The 16,744-nt window shown below is 34.9% G+C and overlaps 1 protein-coding gene across 2 annotated transcripts in view; it reads right to left on the bottom strand.

Moving 5' to 3' along the window:
• NDUFAF2 (NADH:ubiquinone oxidoreductase complex assembly factor 2) overlaps positions 1 to 16,744 on the bottom strand; it is a 64,599-nt gene that overhangs the window by 18,755 nt on the left and 29,100 nt on the right. For both annotated transcript variants that reach the window (XM_062600059.1, XM_062600060.1), the window contains exon 2: positions 4,712 to 4,801. In XM_062600059.1, the coding sequence (XP_062456043.1) occupies positions 4,712 to 4,801 (90 nt within the window). The remainder of the gene's footprint in view (positions 1 to 4,711; positions 4,802 to 16,744) is intronic.

Below are 16,744 nucleotides of genomic sequence, written 5' to 3' on the forward strand. Positions count from 1 at the left end.
CTAACAAAGCAAAATGCTCTCACACATTGTTAGCCAAGATGGTTTGAACCTGATAAAGTAGAGGGGGTAACATGTATGGACTGACTGCACCCTAAACATGCTTCCCTGGCTCTCCCAAAAAAGCCTCAGAAAAATGAATAGATTGCCTCCATTTCAAGCTGTCTAATTATGCTGCTGCTTCTAATTTTATCTGGATGGTACTTCCCCCATTCTGTACTCATTATAATGCTACCTTTGTCTAAAAGGAATTTAGCTCGCTAACTGGACATTTCATACCTTGAGACCCCAGCATTCTTTCATCAGCACTCATTTGCATTCATATTAGTATGCATGAGATTTTCATTGAACTTTAAGACTCCTACTGGCACATAACACATTGTAATGAGCGTAAAAGTGAGCATGCAAATTAAGGCTCCCATTAATCACTAAATGCTACAAAAAAAAAAAAAAAAAAAGGAATAGAGAGGCAATAAAATGCTGCATGAAGCGTGCAATCTCATGAATCTCTCCCTGTACGTAGAATTACCGATCTTCTTTCAGGAAAACTATTGATATATGCTGAGGAGGTAAAGTGCATGTTCTACCAGGCAATACAATAAAACTCAGAACTTCCCTTACAGAAAGGTTGTCTGTTATCTGCATCCGTATTGCCAGGTGGAAGGTTTGGGAGAGGGAGAAAAAGTATCCAATCTCACCATGTAGTAAATATAAGAGGCTTTATTTAAATTAAAATATCTAATATTTGTATTGTGAACATAGAGTATGTTTCCTTTTATACTGTAGTTTTGAATTTAGAAAGTAATTTATTTTAAGAAGAAAGTAAGACTTTAGATACAAATAAATAATGCTGGACTAAGGAGCACACAAGGGATTGTGAGTCTATTTTTATAATACTGAGCATGTTTCAGTTTTACAAAAGGCTTGATTGACATTCAGAACTGTTGTAAAAATTCACAGGTCTGATTACCTAGGAGATTTAATCCTGTGGAGCACTAAGCTAAAATCTTCAGGAGGAAAAAAAAAATGCAGTAAAACTCTGCAGAGCTAAGTCCTCAGTCCTGTATTCAGTTGGTATACAGGACTACTGTCCTGTATTCCTGTATACAGGAACATCCTATCCAGAGCCTGGGAAAGCAGTTTGCACAGATCAGGTCTCTAATCTGGATGATTGGTCTATCTACCTGCTTTATAGTTTCCTACTTACTCTCAGTTAGCCTATTTCATGTTTGTAACTAGATAAACACTGGCCAAAAATCAGCCCTTTGGTTAACCACCTGTACAGGCTGCATGTGTTAGGTACACAATGGCAGGTTTATCTCAAACCCACTCCAAATCTCTCTACCACCTGCTCCAACTTCACAAACAATCCTTTCCCCCTGATTTTGAGCAAGTCCTCCTCAGACAACTCATGCCCTTAAATATTCCCAGGAGAAGTACTTTTATTTATTTAGGTAACAAGAGGCTATTTTCTAGCCTTCCCCCCACCTTTCTCCCCCAGGGTGAGGTATGGAAGTGAGGAGAAGGAAAGAGTGCCTGGACAACTGGCACAGTTCTTAAAGTGAAAAGGCTGAAAAGTAGGAATGCTACCTGCAGTATTTGTTAAGAAGGTGCCTGAAGGTATAAGGCATGGACCCAGCGGCTGGGATTTAGAACACTAAGAATGAGGATCCAAAAAAATTCTGAGAGTAAAAGAGAAAACTGAGTAACAAATATTATGGAGCCTTCTAACCTTATATTCATCTTCTACTGTTCAGGGAAAACAGCAAGAGTTTTAGAAATCTTTCTGCAAAGTCTCAATCTATTTGCTAGTATAATCAGTATCCACAACAGCATGAACTATACACATGCACATGCTATACATCCACAAGAAAACTATATTGGGAATTTTTCAGGAGAGACTGGACAGAAGATAATGGAATGAAAGTTCAGCAGAGGTCTTCTGGTAACATCAGATTTCCCCTCCTACACTAGTCTTAAAGAGAAAAATGTAGGGACATAATTGCAATGAGCCTCTAACAAAGCGTGCCTAAAACATTTTTTAAACTGTGTCCCCTGACTCAGCTAACAGCTTCTACGGTACTATTTGAATTCTACTCTTTCCCATTTCTTGCTAACAGACAAATCCTCAATCTACAGGAACCAGAAAAGAAAAAAAAAAAAGTAATGAACTTCAGAGCATTTCACATCCTTAATTCACACTCCAACATGCAGCAAAGGCACAATATTTCTCCAAACAGCCTTTACACACACAATAGAAGCACCAGTTCTGGCTTTTTCTTTTCTTTTTTTTTTTTTTTTAAACAATAATTTAAAGCATTTTTTTAATTTAAATTAGTACTAAACATTTTTTTTATAAAAATCCATAATTTTGTCAGAAACAAACATATTTGCTGTTTAGCATGTAAGTAATGCACAGAAAAAGCAGTATGCGTCTTTTCTTGTCCCTTGAGAAACTCTGTAGAACCAAAGGTTGTTACCTATCTGTATTACTTAAATTTTCCTTGCCTCCATGAATTCTTTATTTTCAGTGTGGATAGTATCATAAAGAAAAAAATTACAGATATAAAGATGATGAAATAAGTGTTAAAAATGTAAACGTAGCTAATAAAAATGTTAACAGTCAACCATGTTTTCTTCTTCAAGCGAGGAAACCAAATACAATGCCTTGGCTTGTCAAAGGGCATCTCAGGTCTGGCAGCTGCATCTTTTTAGGCAAATCCATACTAAAGTGTACCTCACCCTTGATTCAAGATCTCTGAACTAGTGCTTGCCAAAAGCATCCATCCAAATGGCTATACACTCTCCAAATTTTGCATATCACACTGTCACAATTGCAGCAATTTGCACTAAGGTTTCTGGAAACACAGTGCAGGCTTATTAGTGCCACACTAATTCAAGCAGTCCTAATAATAGGTCCATATAGCATGCTGGAAGAAGCAGTCTGTCTAGAACAGTTTGTGAAAGTGCTTAGACATCTGATACACAATCTGGCTGCACCTGTTTCTTAATTTCTGTTAATTTCAGCCAAATGCAGGTAGAGACTATTGGATCACATTTTCTGACTCTTAAAAGGCAGCAGTAGGTCTCAGATGAGAACTCATTCACGAGCAGAGCAGTTACTTGAGGCTTTACATATGTTTCTCAGTGTTTGTGGTGCAGAATGATTGCATGACAGTTGCACAGACGTACGACAATTGGCAGTAGTTGGAGAAATTTTGGATGAGGAAGTAATACTCAGAGGGCTGGATGAGGTAGCTGTTTCATTCAAACACCAGATTTCAGAAGATGGCTATCTCAGACTGATACAGAGCAAGGAGCAACTAGATTAACACTTGTCAGCCTCCGTGTGTGCTGTGACAGTAAGACTGAAGCTGTTAATACTATATTTTCCCCATAGATAGCAAATACTGCTAGTTGGGCTGAAATAGCTTTGAGAAGCTTTCAGCCTTTATTTGAAGCCTTGGCCCATCACACAAAAACTTGTAGGAATCAATGGAGTATACACTGACAAAATACAAGACAGGAACATCTGACATTTCTCTCCTGACTACAGGAAGGGACATACTGGGACCAAAGTTCTGTCTTAGCTCAGTATCCTCTCCTTCAGGGGCCAGCAACAGGTGTCAAGGAGAGAGGAGTGAGATAAAGCAAGGACATTGTGATATTTCCTCAAAGTGCATAGTAGTCTCCATTAATTTGCATTTCATGGATAAATTAAATCAAAGTGATGTTTGTATGTGAGATGTATTTTTCTTCCATGAGTTGGTTTAACCACTTTCTGAACCCATGTAAGCTTTTAGAATGCAGAACAGTCAATGCCAAGGAATTCTACAATTTAACTACATCTTTTTTTTTTTTTTTTTTAATCTCCTTTTGTTTGTTTTAAACCTAGCAATTCTGGAAGATGTTTTGATATTATTCTCCCCAAAACATGCAGTGCATGATGGGGTAACTATGTCTATTATTTCAAGGCTTCCTTTCTTATCCTATAAAGCTCTGGATTTTAAACTCTACATAAACCCACACTTGCTCAAGCTCCTACAACCTCAGGACAGGACCAACATACGCTTTCTCCCTGCTTCCTTTCTCTTTCTTCTAGGGCTGCTCAGTTACTGCAGTTTGTTCTGTTCAGGAATTTCACTAGCTCCCCTGAATTTCTTACTATGCCTCAATTTTCTATGCAAAATTTTCATCAATAGTAGCAGAAAAAAAAGTTAATAATTAACAGGTTCTCCAACTCCATACAGCATGGTGCAGTGAAGAGCACAGGAAACCAACTACTACCATCAAAAAAAAAAAAAAAAAAAAAAAAAAAAAAAAAAAATCCACAGTCACCGTGCCACCAATAATTCAACTAGCCTACAAATTAACACTGCAAAAAAGGCATAATTAGGAAGTTTAGCACATTTAATTTTGGTTATTCTATCAGATTCCCCTCAGGCACAAATATTTTCACATTTAATAGGATAAAGTCATGGTGATGCAGGCTCTATTTACATTTCTACTGAGTACTGATTCCATATACATAACTTATCCTGTTTGTAAGAGGTTACTTAAAGAATTCATAATAACTAGGCTGTTAAACTCTTATTATTGAGGATGAATAACAACAGACAACCTTTTCATACAATCAGATATTGCACTGCATTCTGATTCAATATTTTTAACAGCAATGTTATCTTGAAATAAAAACAAAGTCTTTAAGATTTACCTTCCCATTCTATTGGAAAGTCACCCATCTCATACTGATATGCTTGCTGATTTACGGCCTCTACAAATCTTCTCTCTGGAATAGTTTGTCCTATAAAAAAAATTATAAATATACATACACATATTATATATACATATATATAATAATTATTTAAATTGCAGATTATGTTACTATTTTGAAAGAACTGTAATAACATAAGTGTAAATGATGTCTACAGGATAAAAATGAAGGACTAAAATACCGAGAAAGTTATTATGATCCAGATATCATAATTTGAAATGCTATCTGTTTTAGTAGCTTTTGTTAAAGTTTGCATGTTCTACAGTTGATTTCAATTATTAATGACAAATACATTTCAACCCTACTTATCCCTCCCTATGAGGATGTTTCTCTGAAGAGATGTCCTGCAGTCTTCCATCAGCTGTTTTTTCCTTCACTCAGATACATTTCATGCCCTTGTTGGTGACAGATCAGAAATTCTGTTTGAGTCAGAAATCTGCTACCAAAATTTCACTGGTGAGTTTTGCCCCGTGGTCAGACCACATCACTCCAAATCAGTGGCAAATACTCTATGCATGCCAGCCTTTTCTCACATCCATGCGAGTTAAATATTTTCTGTGTTTAAGTAGAATGAAAATTATTAGAGGTCTAGCTGACAGGGAGCATGCAATATATTAAAAGTGGAACCAGCGTTAAGAATTTGGATTTAGACTCCACCCACAGCAAGACAGAACAGGGCAGAGGTGCTGTTGGATATCATTCTATTGAGCAGAAAAGTGTATATTTAAAATATTTTTAAAAATCTGAAATATTTACCCCTGCAGCCTTCACTTACAAAAGTTATTTTATCTCAAAGTAGATAGTAGTCAGAAATTCCAATTAAAACTGATCTGATTAATAGATGAACTGACTAATAAGGTTCTTACTATTTTGTTTTGTTAAGTATTTAACAACGAACTTGCATAGAAATTGTCATTCTTTAGAAATAAGCTTTATATTTGTAGGTTTTTAAGCAAAGCATCGATTTTTCTGATTTTTTTGCTGATTTTTCTAAGTCTAAAATTGTTACTGTTTGTTTCAGATATATGCCATTAGGCAAAGAAAATACAGTGTAGGATACTTTCATCTCTAAGATTAGGTGTATTTGTCAGTGTTGAAAGATAAGTGATTTACATTTGTTTTATAGGTATAAAAGTACCTTAGTATACTCCAATATACTGATTATACTTAATATACTTGCTTTAAATAATTTATTTTCAACAATATCATGGATATGTCCCTTTCTCAATTTTTTCCCTTTTTTGAAAAAACAAATAGAAAAAACAAAAATATGGAGTTTCTTTCTTTCCATGCATAAGATTTCCAGAAAAGCTGAAAATCTAATTTGGCCTGAACCCATATAATTCTGAGAATTAACATGCTGCTTCATTCTTGGAAAGTCACAACATGTTGCTGTTAGCTCAGCATGTTTTAAAAAAAAAAAGTCTAATTTTAGTCCTGAGTAGGTAGAAAAACAGTCTAAGTAAACTGACGTAAGCAAAATAAGGAATATACCTTTTTACCTATTATTACTCCATGTGATCGATACTATATTTTTATGCATTTCCAGACAAAATATGTTCTTAACTAATACACTTTTAACTAAATACAATGCTGTTCATTCTGCTGCAAGCTTTTACAGCAAATACATACAATAAGTTATCCCCATATTCTCTAGTCAAATGAGATTTTAAAGCCAAACTCAGAAAATTATTTCCAAAGAAAAAAATCATCACATAGTAATGCTGGTGGCTTTTAAGTCTCTCTGCACTTATGATGAGACTTGTGATATGACACTAACTTCAACTGTCTGATCTGCCTTGTCCCCTAGGTTTCTTCCGGCACACCCCTGCTAACAAATAATTTACACAGATTTTTCTATTCAAGATCACACAGAGCCCTCTTTAGATTAAATTTAAAACTTTTACGTTTTACAGAGATGTTTTTTCATACTAGAGATACAGTTTTGCTTTATAATGATTAATTTACTTCTATGGTTTCAAATAAACACCAAAGTCTTTGCTATTGCAGCTCAAGAAACTTCACTTACAAGTTTATACACACAAAGCAATTGCAAATAGCAGTTTAAGAGCCACAATTTACAGTTTTAAAAGTAACCTCATTTTCATTCACCAAATCTTTGGATAAAAGAGTCAAACTGGGACACAACATATCCAAAGAATAACATCCAATAACTCATAAAACAAAACAGATTATTTCAGAACAGATGTATAGAATACTTATATCCAATATGACTTACACAAAACACTGAAGTAGATTAGATTTGCAGCTTTGCAGGAGTTATTGCTAAGAAAAATGGCAAAGAAATTTAAGTACTGGATAGATCTTTCAGTAAGTGATAGTGTAGTTACATATTTTTATTTTTACAAACTTTCCTACTGTACATATTTTCCCCAAGCTTTTCTGACTCTGGCTGTCTGTAAGTCAATGTGATGACTTAAATGAAGCCTGGAAACAAGTGTTTAACAAAAATTAGGTAGTCTGCCAGCAGGAGAAAAGGGGTAGCTGAAGCCAGCAAAGGAAATGCTAAATGGAACATGAAGGGGTACCAAATGACTTAATGGATTATTTTCTAGATTTTTGCAGGTTTGTGGATCAACTATGAAGCCTAGAAATGAAGTTACATTTCCATGTGAAAACATGGTTCGCTATAGAAATGTGTAGATGTTATAACATTCTAATTTTTCAATTTCTTTTAAGGAAGAGCCCCTCTTTTAGAGTCTAAAAGTCCTCATTGTTTCCCCTGCAGTCACTAAATCTGATATATCCACATTTGCATTACAAGAAAACCACTGAAGAACTCTCTAGATGCAAATGAATCCCAAATCTGTGCTTTTCTATGACCCAATGGAAAATCGTCCAAGATCAATTTCATAAAACAAAATATATAATTTTAAAGATGCCCAGTAGCTCTAATTGATTTTCAGTGTTTGCAAAATTGTTATTTGAAAGAGATTTCTCTGTTAATCTCTGACATACACTATCAGTGAGAAGAAAAACCGGACTATCAACAGCAAACTCAAAATTTTTGATACCTGAACTGAGTAAGAATCCCCGTCGGCTGAGAAATATCAGCATGTTTTGCAGTCAGATGGAAATGACATCACTCACTCACACTTGCATGCACATGAGCTACCATACTACCTCAAGAATTCATAACTCCCATGTAGACCAAACGAATCTCACTCAAGCGGACTCAAGCCTAGAACTCTCTTTTGGCTTACCAGCTTGCACTATCTGGGTGATAAGAGGTCAGAGAAGACATACTTTATTGATTACTTATGAAAAAGGAATCAAAACAATTCACAGACAGAATATGCAGTTGTCATTAATTTAAGAAAAACAGATTGTCATAGTTACTGTAAGCCTTGCAACGAAACACAAGCAAATAATTTCAAAGCATACCCATTTACTGAGTGCTATGTACCTTGAAGGGATGGTATTGTACTTCACTCATTAACAGTACATTACTTTATCATCAATAATAAAACATCAATTTTACATAGTAGAAAGAAAAAGGTTTCCAGATTTTTTTTCAGCAGTATCTTTAGGTCACAGAATTCATCTACCTTTCTTATCTGTCGTCTAGTAACAGCTCAACCAACATTGCAGCTTTTGCTCAATATGGAACAGTACTTAAACTGGAAAGCAACCGAACTATAAGCAATTCTTCCTAGGAAACAGAAGATGAATTACTCCTCTGAAGGGAACAAAAACTAGATTACTGCTCCACAGGCTGCAGGAGTGAGCCACCACCTCCAGAGCAAGACACACAGATGTTCTTTTCCCTTGTATCACAAAAGAATGTTTTCCAAAAAATAACCCATTTTTGAAGAGAACTTTAATTTCTGCAAGCTTAGATCCCTCCTTTGCACAGATTTTAGCTGAAGTACCCTGTTCATTGGTGACTCTCCCCATGAAGTCCAAATTCCACTGTTTGATGATTACAGCTCTGCATTTTCCACAGGTTATACAGACAGAAATGCAACTGACTCTGATCTAAAATACGTATCACAGAATTTAAGTAAAATAATGCTGATTCATAAACCACAGCATCACTTTCAAAAGAAATGATTACCCTTACTGTTAGAAGTCTGCACGTTTTTCCAGGTTGGATTTTATCTAAACTCAACTTTGAGCCATTGGACATGGCATCTTTGGCTCCCAGAATGAAGAACCTCTTACTATCAAAGGTATGTTTCAGGTAGGTATTTGCAGGTTATAATCAAGTCATTCATTAATCTTTTTGCTACAGAAACAACTTACTAGATTCTCATGATAGTATATATTTTCAAATCTGAACATGGAGTACATACTCTTGACATTAAAAAAAGTGTGTGCATATGTGTGTAATGTAAATGTAAATTATTGGGCCACTGCAGTTAAAAGATACGTAATTAAGGTCATAAGATATTGCCCACTTCTCCTTAATAGCACATTGCTAGAAGAAAAAGATGATGCCCTCAATTACTAAGAGGTATAATCAAGAAAGGGAACCAGCTGAACTTTCTCACCATGTTCTCTGTCCTAAAAATAAAGATAATCATAAATAATCACAAAACTAAATAGTTCACTCTGTTTTCAAAGTTTTTCTTGAAAGCTCTTTACTGGTGGAGTTCATATCTACATATTAAGTTTGCAGAACTGCAACGAATTAACAATTGCTCCTTATAAATAGAACAGGAATCGATATCAATTTAAGAACATAAAATAGTAAACTTGTTCACACTAACATAGCATATATCATAACGGAATCAGAGTTCAGTGTATTTTCTACAATAATAATGTTCATCTTTTAAAATAAATAGTTGTCCCCAAGAATTCTAATTTTATTTTTAAAAAGCTCAGATTTCTATAAACTTAATTTTTGCCAAGAGACAAATTAAGTACTTTCAATTGTTCATGCTAGTTAAAAAGAAAGGAAAAAAAAAAAAGAGAGGAAAAAAAATATGGTCTCAAATAAACTAGAAAAGTTTAATATTCGCACCCAATAGATATCACTTACATAAGTAAGTATGTTTTCTCTAATAATTCATAGACTTGAAGTCAGGTAAAAGCCTTTATGCTTTATAAAATCTTATTAGAAATGAATTTCAGTTTTTAAGAGTAGCAAGTAAGGCCACAGGCTGCTTTTTTCTATGGTTCTGGTTTCCATTAACCTCAAGAGAAGCAGGATTAGTGATTTCCAGTTTTACACTAGTATAAGAACAAGCAATATTAAACTTTGGCAAGTGATGAATGAGCAAGTCAAAAGAAGCTGGAAGTCAAATCACATATGCTTTGATTTCGCTTTTTATGTTTACATCTTATCAACAGTACAATTGGCTTTATAGAGTTGGTTGCAAGTACTAATTATTCTTTTTCTCAAAGGGAAGATTTTTTTTTTCAGATTTCTATTGAAAGTCCTGTACAGATGAATGTGAAGGTCCTATGGATGAATGCTTTCATGTTTGGAAACATATACTATCAAAGAAAAAACCCTCACATGCAGTACAAGCCTCTTCTCAAAAGAAATGCCATTTGACAATGCTGTAGTCATAGCTGTACCATCTTAGTATCTACTCAATATGAACTGCACTAACTTTCTGTAGTTCCAACTATCCCATGGTCTCTGTAACAGAACTACTTTTACTTAGCTATCAATCTCTACAGCATTTACAATAAAGTCCACAGACTTCCCTTCAACACCTTACACGTTTTGTTTTTAACTGTGATGAGGCACTTATAGTCACCACAGAATAAGTCAATTTTTAATGTGAAATTTGAATGAGGAGAGAGTGCTAGCTTTCCCAGAGACATATCCCAACAATATACATCTTTTGTTAGAAATGGATATTAGCATAACAGCAGCACATCTCATGCTATCCCACAAGACATCTCTACTCCTTTGAAGATTTCCATTGATGAGAACTTTTCATGCCTTGACAGTATCCACTGTCAGCTTCCCAGTGAAACGGACCTGTATGTATAAACAATCTTCAAAAGCTTCTAAGATGGATCCTCTGGAGAAGTTCTCATCCTTGTAAAAGTGACCAATGCTAATAGTATTTCAAAACCACTATGATTTGGTTAGCCTGATTGGGTCCCAAATTTTAACCCAGGACACCAATTTAACAAACATAATTCCATTCAAATTTTCTTGACGCAATCTAGATTCTGCTCTTCTTACAGGCGAATGTCAAATAATGAAGTTTTTGTAAATAAGGTTTAGTATACAACTACTCAGTAACTGGCAATTGATCTATCATAATGTGTTAATATTTGGAGAGGAAATAAAAACAAAAAACTGTATGTTCAGAAGAAAGATCCTAAGTTATTCCTTGAAACATGGGCAATCTTGCCAATTTCTGAGAAAGACAGTCCAGGGAAATTATGTACAGGTATATGGAAAGGAAAAACTGCTCAGTACCATGTTTGCTATTGTACTGTATGCCTACAAGCAAATCGAATGCCTTATCCTCTCTGATCAAGAAATTGTTGCCAGTTTCCTATAAAGTAAGAAAGACTTAGAACAGTCTTGCAAAAGGCAAACTCAGTCCTGCCCTATTTACCCCAATACAGCCAAAAGTAAACACTGAAGAACAATCAGGCCTTATTTAGAATCAGAATTACACTAATTCATTTCAATTCTACACACCAACTTTTATCTTTCATCTGCTAACCAGAATGATTTTGCCATTAGTGGACTCTGCTGCTTTGTATGAGTACATTCTGTATTTTGCTTAATATAGAACAAGCTCATCCTTCAGCTTCCTCAAAAGATGTAAGCCACTTTGATAATAGTGCCCCAATATATACCTCTCTCCAATAAACCTGACCCTTGTAGAGACCATGCTTTTAAGACCATCTTTAACAGCTGATACCAAAGACATCAATAGTGTACAAGCTGCAATTGATTCTGCTTCCTAGATAAAAATGGTTATTTAGATTAACATTTTCCAGTTCGCCACAAACTGCAGTTTTTTTTCCTCTCCTCTCAAACCAAAAAGTCTACACAGGTTGTTAGTCCACAGTAATCATATTTTTGCTTAATTGCTTCAATGTATGCATCCAGCCAGTGATGTATTATATATGTATGTGTATGTGTGTATATACACACACACACACACACACATATATCCACACATACATATAAACACACACACATTGTCGGGGCCTTGGCTATCTTGCAGGACCATGAAGAGCTGAAGTAAGCAACAAGCCGTTCAAAGGTCACCAAGGAGGAATTCCTTGAGGGCAAGAGGATTAAGAAGATAAGCAGACGCCTGTGATCACTCACAGGACGTGCATCCAGAAAAGGAGTCAACACAGCAGCCAACTAGAAACTGAGCAGATGCGCGTGGACAATGCTAGACAACTAACAGAAATGCTTTGCGAGGCGCGTGGACGCATGGGCTTGCTGGAAAAGATATATAAGCTAGACAGACAAAGGAATAAAGTTGGATTGAACTTGCATCACATTGATGTGTGTGTTCCTTCCCGTCTTGCCAAGAATGGGCTACGGCAACATATATATGTGCTGTCTCACTGCCTAATTAACCTTCCAGAACACAATAAATGTTACAATAACATAAAACACATAATACAGATAATAGCAACATTCAAATGAAAGTTATTCAACCAAAGCATTGACAATAAAGACACACAACTGATTTAATGAAATTTTGGGAAAACAAAACTATACGATCAGCTAGGAAGGACTAGGGTAGGATGACAGGAGAGAAGACACTACAAGGAGTTCAAATAAGTATTTACTATTGTTAAAGTATGAACAAGGAGTTTAAAAAAAAAAAGAAATAGTACTTAACAGGTTTTATTAACGGAAGTTTTGGCTGTTTTTTAAATGCCTGCATATGACATGCCTTCTCTCTCCTTTATTTAAGCTGATGCTATTTTTTGAAGGCTGTTAGCTCTCAGAACTCTGTCTTGCATACTATCCAGAAAACTAGGGTGACCAAATTAATACAAAAGCTTGTCTGAAAGAAATCTCAGAACAACAAAAAAAAAATGCAGAAAAAAAATCCAGCTTAGAAGACTTACTGATACACCATCAAGCTGTAATTTCTGAAGCTGGTGATAGAACAGACATTCTAATAATGATGCAATCAATTACTGAGGAAAACAACAGGAATGGTAGCACAATTATAGAATGTACAGTGTTCATAACTATTTCACTATCCACTTTCCTAAAGAGAGCTGCAACTGAAGACCTCATTGAAATCAGAAGCTCATGTTCTCTTAAAACTCTGCTCCCTCTATTCAGTTTACTCAGTAAGACATAGCACCATACCACCATTAGTAAGGTTAGCCCCTTACAGAAAGCGCTCACCACTTATTAGATTTGAAAGCTTTAAGATGATCTTTCCAAAGAATTCAAATATTAAGCAAAAGTTAGCAGGAATACTATCCAAGAAGTAATTTTAAATTAATGAATGCAATATGAAGAATTTCAAAAAGTGCTAATATACATGTGTTTTGCTTTTCTTTCAGGCTAGTCTCTTTTTTAATTTACAATCATATTTCTGACTGACTGTAACGTTCTAAGTAAAATTGCCAGAAGTTTAACAGTTTCCATCTGGATTATAGCAACTGTGTTTAAACGTCTCTTAACTGTTCATGTAAGAACAAACAGGTATTTTGTCTAAAGTAAAACAAGCTTTGCTATGTAAAGTTCATGGTGTTTAAAAGACTTTACAATAAATGTTTTATTTAAATAATACATTTCTGTTTTACAAACAACATCAGAATTCTAGAGCATAATCTATTTGAGTAAATCATTAACTGAAAACACTACTTTTTACTTTGGTCTATGGGAAAAAAGAAAAAAAAAGGGGAAAAAAACCCCAGCCAATCAATCAGTGATAGACTAGATCCCAAGGTTTTGTGGGGTGGGAAGATATATTTAAAAAGAACCTAGTAGTTCATTTGACCTTTAAAGCACAAAATGACATAATTTCCTCATTTCTCGTTATTGTATAACATAATGCAATAAGCATTTCTTCAAAAAAAAATTTTTTTACTAAGTATGTTGAACAGATAGGCTATCAAATCTAGAGTCTGTTCTGTTGATATGAATGACCATAAACCTGACCAGGCTCTGAACATGGCCCAGGTCTGTTGCAAAAAGATTGCTTCAAAATTCCCTATCTGATAAACTAATGTGCAAGCAGAGCAAAATAAATAGCTTCAATGGTTTCAAGTGCAAATCCTTAGTTTAGGTAATTTTAATGCAAAACTACACTTTCTAAAGTTTTTATGCCAGATACTCTGCTAATAGTTACCCCTACATACACATTATCTTTTTAGCGGCATTATTTACAGTAAAAGCAATGGGAGGTAATATCTAACATACTGAAGTACTCTTGGGATTTCAACTCAAAAGCTTTCCAGGGAATGTATCTGCTTTGAAGCTCTTTTCAGACCTTAGCCATTATATTTTAAGTATCTGAAAACTGTCCTCTACTTGAGCTGTACAGATTCATGTTTTCTATATGTAAAACTCATTTGAGTTTAAACATTCTAATTTCAGAAATAAGGATGATTTCTCATTCTTCTCCGGAAAACGGTAAAAAAAATCCATTTTTCTTTTAGTTTTTTTCTTTCATTGTAGGACGTACAAATCAGTTAGAAGGGATACCAGAATTGTGTTTTCCTCTCCAACACTAAATGGCTTATAATAAAATGGGAAAGCTACAAAACGTTATGAACTGGTTAGTGGTCAACTTGTATTTACCTACGTCTATGTCAGAAATATATGGATAAGGCCATTCTGTAATATTTTGCTTTTTAGGACAGAAACTTAATAAAAAGATGAACCTGTAGCTGTACTAGGGACCAGAGCCCATGGATTTTATAGAGGTTCACATAAATTTTAGTTTTTTTGAAAGCCTGCTGTACCCGAGATGCAAGTGGTTAACTGAAGTAAAAATATCTTTTATTGTAATTTGTCTGAAGCAAGTTCTCTCAGTGAACAATGAGATCTAAAACTACCTGCTAAATTTCTGTTTGTCATTCTGGTCCTCTAACTCTCTCAGGAACACAGTAAGATTTACTGAAATCTGTCTTCTGTTTCTTGTTCTTTGAAAAGCCTTGTGCATTCTACCTCATCAAAATAGCACTAAGCCTAATAGATACTACACCTTTACACAAAAACCACTGTTTCATAAATGAATCTACGAGCAGCATACTGGAAATACACAACATTATGCTCTCGTCTGCAACAAAAGTGTAAATAATACTAGTACAAATGCCGCTTCCTTGAATAGCTGATGGATTCTCAGTGCTCTGGCATGTGGAAGCTTTCTCACAATCATTTTTTGGTTGTTTTGGTCTATTGGATTCAAGAAACAGTTTTCTACCAATTACTGTCAAAATGTGAATAAAACTGGGACTGAAATACTGAATGTTTTCTGTAAATGTATGAAAAACAGCTTAAAATGGGGATTTAGCATGTATAAAGGGAATTCAGCAAGCAGATAAAAAGTATACAATCACTTGTACTCTATAAATAAAAACATAATGCAGGAAGATAAACAAAAAGGCAGTCATGCAGGGAAGAGAAATGGGCAAATGACAGCAAGTGTATGAATAGTAAATGAAATGAAAAGAAAGTTACAGCTGTGGAGAACATCAATTAAGCAATATGACCCAACACAGCAGTGTTACAGTCTGGTTTGGATGATTAATTATATTTCAATTATAAATCATTTACAAACTACCATTTAGTATTTCCATTTTTCAGAACAAAGTCAATTATTATAGTTAGCTGCACACATACACTCTAAAGGAGCTAATGCTATTTCTCTTTTTTGGTGGTTTTAATAAATTTTTAAAAAGGATTATGGCTTTGAGATTTGCAAAGAAGATTCAGTCATATACAAGGTCTGAACACAATTATAACTAATTCTGTATATAGCAGTTGATGGATTAAAAATATTAATATTGCTATTTTATTGCGCTTGCTTTTCATTACAGTGCATAGGTAGAAAAGTTGATACATTTCAGCCATAGCCACCACAATGGCACAACTTGTGAAGAACAGCAAGATTAGCCAACCTAAAGTAACACGATGCGGTCCTTACAGAATACTACCTGTGGGACCTTAACAGTTTATCTTGCTTTTCACTGACTGCTTTAGCTGGGGCAACGGCCACCAAAATACCATTTTCAAAAGGAAGGATGATAAAGGGAACAGTTTAACATGCATTCAGAGGGACAGCCTCCTAGACAAGACAAAGCCAGATAGCAATCTTAAGGAGTAAGAGCTCTTTCCTGGGAGATGTGGAAGTAATTTTAATAGTACAGGAGAGGTGAATATAGTATGACCCTGGAACAAGCAAACTGTTTGCAGAGACAGCCACTAAGCATGACTGACTGCAGTCAGAAGAAACATTGTACACCTTAAATGGAATAAAATACCTAACAAAGACTGAATAAAAGTAGGTAATGGTAGAGTCTGATAGGGTTGACCAGCTATAAAACACTTTGTTTCATCTTACTCCCCCCAAAAAACAAAATAAAAACAAACAAAAAAAAACTTTACCATACAATTTATTTTATAAAAGTACACCTCGTGTGTGATGAAACAATCTATCAGAATCGAAGCAAGTAGGTAAGACACCAACAGTGACTGCTTTTTCCCTTAAACTCTCAGATAAAGCAATATGAATGGTTGCAAAGGCATAGACACAGACAGGACAAATGTTATTCTACTAAAGCTAAGTGCGCATGCAGGGGCTTTGCAACCCCTGAACTGACAACTGGGTCTTACAACATTCTCATTGAATTTTGTATCCAAATATTTTACTCATATTGTATACAAAATACTCCTGAAGTGTTTTCTTTTTTTTTTTTTTTCCTTTTTCTTTTTAATTCCTAAGATAGCCCTTCTGCTCAGAGTAAGCTTTCACAGAATCACAGAATGGTTTAGAAGGGACATCTGGAGATCACCTACTCCAACACTCTTGCTCAAGT

The sequence above is a fragment of the Rhea pennata genome, chromosome Z (assembly GCF_028389875.1).
Source record: "Rhea pennata isolate bPtePen1 chromosome Z, bPtePen1.pri, whole genome shotgun sequence".
In the NCBI taxonomy this organism is placed as follows: Eukaryota; Metazoa; Chordata; class Aves; order Rheiformes; family Rheidae; genus Rhea; species Rhea pennata.